At 44.5% G+C, this 9,115-nt stretch overlaps 1 protein-coding gene across 2 annotated transcripts in view; it reads left to right on the top strand.

Annotated features, from left to right (window-relative positions):
- Positions 1-366: 366 nt before the first annotated feature.
- The window catches only part of CHFR (checkpoint with forkhead and ring finger domains), a 33,398-nt gene continuing 24,649 nt past the window's right edge, over positions 367-9,115 (top strand). The window contains exons 1-4 of one of the 2 annotated variants that reach the window (XM_021713054.1): positions 367-437; positions 3,639-3,738; positions 7,657-7,766; positions 8,920-8,979. In XM_021713054.1, the coding sequence (XP_021568729.1) occupies positions 3,722-3,738; positions 7,657-7,766; positions 8,920-8,979 (187 nt within the window). In that variant the 5' untranslated portion in view covers positions 367-437; positions 3,639-3,721. Of the gene's footprint in view, positions 438-3,559; positions 3,739-7,656; positions 7,767-8,919; positions 8,980-9,115 lie in introns of those variants that run through there. The other variant, XM_021713053.1, reaches the window with a different exon arrangement.

The raw sequence follows: 9,115 nt of genomic DNA, 5'->3' as shown, positions 1-9,115 counted from the left end.
ATCCTGTCACCCAGACTGGAGTGCAGTGGCACACTCACGGCCACCCCGGTGTTGACCTGGGCTCCTGCGATCCTTCCGCCTCAGCCTTCCAAGTAGCTGAAACTACAGGCACACGCTACCATGCCTGGCTAATTTTTGATTTATAGTAGAGACAGGTCTCGCCAATTTGCCTGGGCTGGTCTCAAACCCACGGGCTCGGGTAATTCACTTGCCTTGGTCCAAAGTGCTAAGATTACAGGCTGAGCTACTGAGCCCGATGGGCCTTGTCACTTTTTATAGGGAGAGAAATGCACTGGTCATGTCAACAAAACAGTGTGTCTGAAAATTAATTAGTATTCTGGCTTCATACTTTAAAAAGAGAATGAGGGCCAGGCTCAGTGGCTCAGCCTGTAATCCCAGCACTTTGGGAGGCCAAGGCAAGTGGATTGCCTGAACCTGTGGTTTCGAGACTAGCCTGGGCAACTTGGTGAGCCCTCGTCTTTGCAATAAATCAAAAATTAGCTGGGCATGGTAGTGCGCACCTGTAGTTCCAGCTACTTGGAAGGCTGAGGCAGAAGGATTCCCTGAGCCCAGCAGGTCGATGCTGGGTGGCCATGAGTGTGCCACTGCACTCCAGCCTGGGCAATGGAGTGAGACTCCAACTCAAAAAAAAAAAATTAGAGAATGAGAAAGTTTTGCTATTTAGAAACTAATGTTTTTGGATAGTTTTACCCCTTATAATGTATCTGTGCCTATTTTTTTGGTGGGGGTTTGACAATTTTAAATCTCAATATCAAGTTAAAATTTTTTTGCAAGTTTGAAAGTATTTATATATCATTAGAGACTTTTGAAAAATGCTTTGTTTTTACTTGCTATACTAGAAGGTTTGGTGAAGAGCAGAGGCCCTGGAGAGAAACTTCTGCCTCTGTTTTCATCCTGTCATCAACACTATCTTTGGACTAATAACACACCTTTTTGCTCCTTTATACCTGCTTCATAGAGTTGCTGTGAGGATTTTTTTTTTTTTTTTTTTTTGAGTTGGAATCTCACTCCGTTGCCCAGGCTGGAACTATAGGTGTGCACCACCAAACTCAGCTAATTTTTTTTTTTTTTTGAGTGGAATCTCACTCTGTCAGCCAAGAGTGCAGTGGCAACTCACAGCCATCACAACCTTGACCTGCTGGGCTCAGACGATCTTTCCACCTCAGCCTTCCAAGTAACCGGAACTACAGACAGACACTACCATGCCCAGCTGACTTTTTGATCTACTGTAGAGACGAAGTCTCACCATGTTGCCCAGGCTGGTCTCAAACCCACAGACCCAGGCAATCCTCTCGCCTTGGCCTCCCAAAGTGTTGGGATTATAGGCTTGAGCCACTGTGCCCAGGCATAATTTTTTGACTATTGTAGAGACGAGGTCTTCTCAAGTTGCCCAAGCTGTTCTCGAACCCCTAGGCTCAGGCAATCCTCTTGCCTCTGCCTCCCAAAGTGCTGGGATTGCAGGTGTGAGCCACTGCACTTCACTTGCTGTGAGGATGTAATGAGATCTTACATGAACTACTTAGAGGGAGCCTGGCAGAGGTAGCACTTAATGCTACCCATTGTTATTATAACACATTTATATGTTATTACATGTGAAGATATAACATGTTAAGATGAGCAAAAACATGTTGAGTTCATCTGTACAATAGAAATATTTTCAGTGAGTGTATTAATAACGTGACCACCAAAACATAAAGGTTGTTGTATTCGTCTGTTCAAACTACCATAACAAAATACCACATTCAGGATGGCTTAAGCAACAGACATTTATTTTTCATATTTCTGGAGGCTGGGAAGTCCGAGATCAAGGTGCTAGCAGATTCAATTCCTGGTGAGGGCTCCCTCCCTGGCTTGCAGATGGCTGCCTTCTGATTGTGTCCTCACATGGTAAAGGGTGAGAGCTCAGGCTTCTCTTCCTCTTAATTAAAAGGGTATCAACCCTATCAGATTCCCCACCCTGTGACCTCATTTAACCTGTAACAACTTCTCACAGGCCCCATCTCCAAATATAGTTACATTGGTAGTTAGGGTTTAAACATATGAATTTTAGGGTGACACGTACATTTAGTCCCTAACACCGATAGAATTTGATGATTTTAGGACGAATATATGGCTACCATATACAAAGCATTATTTGGGGGAAAGGAGAGCACCTAGTTGTCATGAAGGAAAGGGTAAAGCAAACTTGCCTTCCCAGTGAGCTCTTTGTTCTCAGGGAGTGGCAGAAATGTCCATCAGCCATGCAAAAGATTAACCTGCCAAATGGTGAGCATGGCAAATGCTGATAATAGAACTTTAGCACAAAGCTTCTTGGTTTCAGATTAGAATGCTGATGTTCTGACATGGAGAAACCTCTGTTAAAAACCTACTTGGGCCAGACTCAGTGGCTCAGTCTGTGATCCCAGCACTTTGGGCGACCAAGGTGAGTAGATTGCCTGAGCCCACGGGTTTGAGACCAGCCTGGGCAACTTGGCAAGACCTCGTCTCTACAATAAAAAAAAAAAATAGCTGGGCATGGTAGCGCACATCTATAGTTCCGGCTGCTTGGAAGGCTGAGGCAGAAGGATTGCCAGAGCCTACCAAGTTGTTGCTGGGGTGGCTATGAATGTGCCACTGCACTCCAACCTGGGTGATGGAGTAAGACTCTAACTAAAAAAACAGAAAACAGATCTTTATTTTTGATAAACCTCAGCTTATCATTTTTTTTTTTTTTACTGGTTTGTGCTTTTGTGTGCTATCTAAAAAATCCATGCTCAGTCGGGCTCGGTGGCTCAGCCTGTAATTCCTCACCTTTGGGAGGCTGAGGTGAGTGGATTGCCTGAGCCCGCAGGTTTGAGACCCGCCTGGGCGCGAGACCTCATCTCTACAATAAATCAAAAAATCAGCCGGGCGTGGTAGCGCATGCCTGTAATTCTGGCTACTCGGAAGGCTGAGATGGAAGGATCGCCGGAGCCCAGCAAGTCGAGGCTGCGGTGGCCGGGAGCGGCCACTGCACTCCAGCCTGCGCGACAGAGTGAGAGTCCAACTCAAAAAAAAAAAAAAAAAAAAGAATCTGCTTTTGTGTGACCGGGCACAGTGGTTCATGCCTGTCATCCCAGCACTTTGGCAGGTGAAGGCAAGACAATTGCCAGAGCCCAGAGGTTCGAGACCAGCCTGGGAAACCTGGCTAGACCTTGTCTCTACAATAAATCAAAAAATTAGCTGGGCGTGGTAGCGTGTGCCTGTGGTTCCAGCTACTTGGAGGACTGAGGCAGAAGGATTTGCCTGAGCCCAGCAGGTCGAGGCTGCAGCAGCCATGAGTGTGCCACTGCACTCCAGCCTGGGCAACAAAGTGAGACTCCAACTCACAAAAAAAAAAAAAACTACTTATGTGTAGCAAGAGGTGTTGATGGGGTGTTCTTGAGGTTGTGGGGATTCAGAAAGGTTCAGGACATAGTCTTTATCCCTTTACTTTGGGATAACATGTAAATACTTTTAACATGTCTTCATAACTTGCTTGATTGTTTCCTTAAGTGTGTGCAACAGAGATCCTAGTTTCAGATCACATACTTTGGTAAAACAAAGAACAACAGTATTCACGGTCCCCATAATGTCTGGTATCCTGCCCTCTGTTTTAGGTTGTGACCTTTCATTCCCCAGCAATAAACTGGTCTCTGGAGATCATTGTAAAATTGTAGTGGATGAAAAATCAGGTCAGGTGATGCTGGAAGATACCAGGTGAGTTCTTTCTGAACTTTCTTTTGGGTTTCCTCTTGTAGCCTAAGAAGCCTGACTTTAAGCTGTGTGCATGGCTGAGGAGAAGAAATCCTGTGTCTTTAGAGAGATAGCAGCAGCTTATTTTCTATAACAACACATTCTTTGCTTAGCAACAAGAATACACTCTGAGAAATATACCATTAGGTGATTTCATTACTGTGTGAACATCATAGAGACTGTACACAAACCTAGTTGGTACAGTCTATACCTAGGCTACATATCTGTACAGCATATGACTGCGTTGAATACTGTAGGCAATTGAAACACAATGATAAGTATGTATATATCTAAATATAGTAAAAATATGGTATAATCTTATGGGACTACCATCATATATGCAGTTAGATGGTATATAACAGTAGTTAATTAGGTTCTAAAAGTATTAGAAAATGTATTTTCTGGTTTCCAGGGTGGGACATTCAGTGACACTTTGGCTCACTGACATTTTTGTCACTTCTTGAATGTATTCAAATTAAAGTTAAATACAAGGGGGAAGCCCCCAAAAATTAGAATTATGTTTTTAAGGGTAGGCCCCTCGTAGTACACTTGGACTTTGTTCTTCCAGCTCAACCGGTCAACCAAAGTTTTTATTTGGAAGTTTTGAGATGGTTGTGTCACAGTTTGCAGAAGAAACTTCCTGAGTTGTGGCAGACAGGTGACGGTTCTTCTACCGTGACAACTCACCTACCACACTGAGCTGACTGTTCAACCATTTTATACCAAAAACGGCATTACCCCTATGCTCTATCCTCCCTGTTCACCTGATCTTGCCCTGAGTGACTTTTTTTTTGTTTCCCTGGATGAAAAGAAGTCCTCAAAGGGAAACATTTTGCCATTGTGGAAGAGGTGAAACCGAAACGGCAGGAGCATTAGAAGGCATAAAAATTGATGAGTTCAAAACTTGCAGTGCAAAAACCATCTCAATAGGTGTATTGCATCAAATGGAGAGTACTTTGAAGGTGACTGCATTTTAAATACACAATCTTTTTTTTTTTTGAGTTGGAGTCTCACTCTCTTGCCCAGACTGGAGTGCAGTGGCACACTCCCCACCACCACAGCCTTGACCTGCTGGGCTCCGGTGATCCTTCGCCTCAGCCTTCCAAGTAACCGGAACTACAGGCGCGTGCTACCACGCCCAGCTAATTTTTGATTTATTGTAGAGACGAGGTCTCACCAAGTTGCCCAGGTGGGTCTCGAACCCGCAGGCACAGGCAATCCACTCGCTTCGGCCTCCCAAAGTGCTGGGTTTATAGGCTGAGCCACCGAGTCTAACCTCATTATTTTATGATAATTATTTATGACTTCTCTTACTGGTGGACATTAATTATTTTGACTTTTTCTTAGTATAAATGATACTTCGTGTCTATCCTCCAAACTCTGCCTGCATATCTGATTATTTTCTTGAGATGATTTCTCAGAAAAGAACACTATCAGAACATGCCTATTTTAAATCTGTTACAAGTGGCAGATGACCTTTTAGTGGTATGTTGAGAGTGTGCTTTTCCTGATTAAAAAAAAAATGTTTTTTTTTTGAGTCAGTCTCACTCTGCCGCCCAGGCTAGAGTATAGTGGCATGCTCACGGCCACTATAGCCTCAACCTGCTGGGCTCAGGCAATCCGTCCACCTCAGCCTTCCAAGTAGCTGGAACTACTGGCACGCACTGGCTAATTTTTTAAAATTTATTTATTGTAGAGACTAGGTCTCTCCAACTTGCCCAGGCTGGTCTCAAACCCCTGGGCTCAGGCAATCCTCTCACCTCAACCTACCAAAGTGCTGGGATTATATGCATGAGCCATCGTGTCTGGCCCTTTAAAAATTTTTATAAGGATCAAGTGCTGTGGGATTCTTTAGTAACTAACAGTTTCAGGGATAGAAGACTAGAAAGTAGGTTTATTAGGAAGAACTGATGCTCCTTTTCCTATTCTGACAGGTATCAAGTCAAGTTCTTAATTTCTCAGAACAATGCAAAGAACAGAGTGTGTTTTCTGAGGCCGTCCTGCCTGTGTCAAGGCCTGGCTTCCCCATACTGGCTGCATAGTAGTGTTCATGTCTTGTGACTATTGGAATAAATTACAAATTTAGTGGCTTAAAGCAACACAAATTTATAGAAGTCCAAAGTCCAATACGGTTCTCATGGGGCTAAAATCAAGACCTGGAAAGGATGGCTCCTTCTGGCGCTTCCTTGGGAGAATTCATCCTCTACCTTTTCCAGCCTCTGGAGTCACCAGTACTCCTGTCGAGGTAGCCTGTAAGGAAGGGGTGCTGAGGTAAAAGAAAACATACATGGACTGGACACGGTGGCTCACGCCTATAATCCTAGCACGAGCTCACGGGTTCAAGACCAGCCTGGGCAACTTGGTGAGACCTCATCTCTACAAGAAATCAAAAATTAGCTGGGTGTGGTGGCACGTACTTAGAGTTTCGGCTACTTGGAAGGCTGAGGTGGAAGGATGGCCGGAGCCCAGCAGGTCGAGGCTGCAATGGCTGTGAGCGTGCACCAAGGGAATGTAAGCAGAAGAGTAAAATAATCAGACGTTTTGTTTAGAAGGAGTGTGAGAATGAATGGCATGGAAAGTCTGGCAGCAGATGTCCTAACTGCGTCCCCCTCAGTAACAGCTTGGGGTTGCCGCTAGGGTCTTCGATACACTGAAATCTGCGCATACTCAAGTCTTTTGGTTGGCCCTGTGGAACCCATATAATAGGAAAAATTGGCCCTCCATATATGTAGGTTTCTGTATCCTGTGAACTGAAATAAATCCCTGTATAAGTGGACCTGTCAGTTGAGACCTGTGTTGTTCACCTGTATATTATGATAGTAGAAGTCAGCAAACTGTGGCTGCTGCCACCTAGCTTTGTAAGTTTTGCTGGGATACACCATGGCCATTCACTTCCATACTGCCTGTGTTTGCTTTCACACTGAGAATCAGAGTTGAGTAGTTGCATTAGAGACTTTGTGGCCGCAAAACCTACACATCTGTCTGACTCTTTACAGAAAGTGTTTGCTGCCCTGACCTCAGTGAACTCTGGTGGACATCTGCTTGGAGTGTAGATTCTCTGCATCGCTGGGGCCTCAGGAGTGAAGCTATGGAGCTAGGCCTCTGGTGGTCAAAATAATTGAAATTTAGTCGCTTTGTTCAGTTGCTAAATTTGTTATGTGTGCTATGTTCTTGGTTCATCATTGTCTGTCTAACTCCTGACTTTCTGTCAGGTCTCCTTTCAGAAATAGTTCCCAGGGAAGTGCTTCCTGTCCCATCTGATTTAGTCTCCGCCTGTCCATGCCCACGATGCCCTGGGTTGGGGGAATATGCCTTGGCCTCTGCCCTATCCCCAGCAGTGTTTTACCAGCAAAGCAACTCAAGTGGCTTGGCAACCAGTCCACATGTGCTGAGCACAGGGGCCACGTCTTCCAACTGATGGACCAGCACTTAATTTGCTCCTGCCCGGAACCTGTCTCTTAGGAGGGATCAGTATTTGTTTGGGGAATGCATTGACTGGGGTTGTGATGCCGGGAGGGAGGAAACCTGTGGCCAGCACAGGCGAAGTTAGAGGTCAAAGCACAGTGCTGCTGTGAGGCCTCAGGGTCCACCAGGACACAAATGGGGGAGAGCCTTGGCTCGGAACAGCAGAAGTGGTGTGGTTGCTGGTTAGATTGTCAGCAAAGAAGTAGCAGGCAGGCTTTTTCCCAAGAAAACTGTAAGGAATGTATAACTTGTCTATGTGCGTCATTAAATATCTACATAATTCCCATGAGTATTTTTAGCATGGTAATGTTTAGATACTTTTCTAATGGTAGTAGAAAAAAATCTGATAACACCAAATTACTTTTAAGTAGGATACATTATATATATAGTTTGTATGTATATTTATTTTTTAAACAGCACCAATGGAACAGTGATTAACAAACTGAAGATTGTTAAGAAGCAGACTTGCCCTTTACAGACTGGGGACGTCATCTACTTGGTGTACAGGAAGAATGAGCCGGAACACAGTAAGAGAGAGGAAGGCTTGCCGGGGTTAGACCTGGCACAGATGGTGTGCTCTGGGGGTCACTCTGAGATGGAAAGCATCTTTAGAGAGAGGGTCTGCTCACACAGATACTTCCCATAGGAATGTTACTGTTGGCTGCATTCCCTTTATTGTTTATGTGGGTTCTTCGTGTAAGGGGTATCTATTGAGGAATGGGAGTTTTGACTTTGCTGTCCTAGCCCCAGCCATTCTTCAAGAATATCACCGTGGTCACGAGCCAAAAGTCTCAAATGGCAGCCAAGCAGAAAGGAATGGGATGGGTATAGTAGAAGAACTTGGGTTATGTGGAATAAAACCTGGGAATAAGGCCTGGTGGCCATTGATAGTTCTGCTTTTGGAGACCTTCCATGAGACATCAAAGGTTAGACTGGATTCCAGTGGGACTTTCTGATGAATCTATGTTTTTATTTGTGGGAGAATAATACAGGACAAGGAAAGTTATGGGAGTCCTTCAGAGGTCACTTCTGAACTATTTAAAGACCACAGTAAGAGAAAGGGGGGGTATTTTTTTTTTTTTTGAGTCAGAGTCTCACTCTCACCCAGGCTGGAATACAGTGGCAAACTCACGGCCAATGCAGCCTGTTGGACTCAGGCAATCCTTCTACCTCAGCCTTCCAAGTAGCTGGAACTACAGGCACTCACCACAACTCCTGGCTAATTTTTTAAAATTTATTGTACAGACAAGATCTCACCAAGTTGCCCAGGCTGATCCTCTTGCATCAGCCTTCCAGAATGCTGGGATTACAGGCTGGTGCCACTGCGCCCGGCCTGGGAGCAAATATTTTTTAGGCCATGTTCAACATAACCTTAACCAGCCCCCACCACACAGAAGGATGTTGTATCTGTTCCTTTTTGTAGTTTGAAAGTATATGCAAGGCATACCGTCTTCACCTTAGTCTGCCACTTGATACCATTTTCCCCTGAGACTTATATAAGTTGGTAAAGATGCTTTAGATCACTTGTTTTGAAATCTCTTAAAACTGTTGAATGTTGTTACTAGATGATGTGTCAGAATAATCAACAAAGACAAATGAACTGGAGGGAAAGAAGAGAAAAATGAGTTCTCACTTTGCACATGGGCCACCACTTCCCTGATCTGATTACTTTCCTTTTAGATGTGGCATACCTCTATGAATCTTTAAACGAAAAACAAGGCATAACACAGGAATCTTTTGGTAAGTAGGATTATAGCAAAGAAATGCTTGCCTGTTAAGGGCTATCAAATTCTTTTTATTTTTTATTTTTGAGTTGGAGTCTCACTCTGTCACCCAGACTGAAGTGCAGTGGCCGCTCCCGGCCACCGCAGCCTCG

Source organism: Carlito syrichta, unplaced genomic scaffold, assembly GCF_000164805.1.
Source record: "Carlito syrichta isolate Samal-C Ts95f unplaced genomic scaffold, Tarsius_syrichta-2.0.1 Scaffold304014, whole genome shotgun sequence".
NCBI classification, from domain to species: domain Eukaryota; kingdom Metazoa; phylum Chordata; class Mammalia; order Primates; family Tarsiidae; genus Carlito; species Carlito syrichta.
This window is presented reverse-complemented; position numbering and strand designations above follow the sequence as displayed.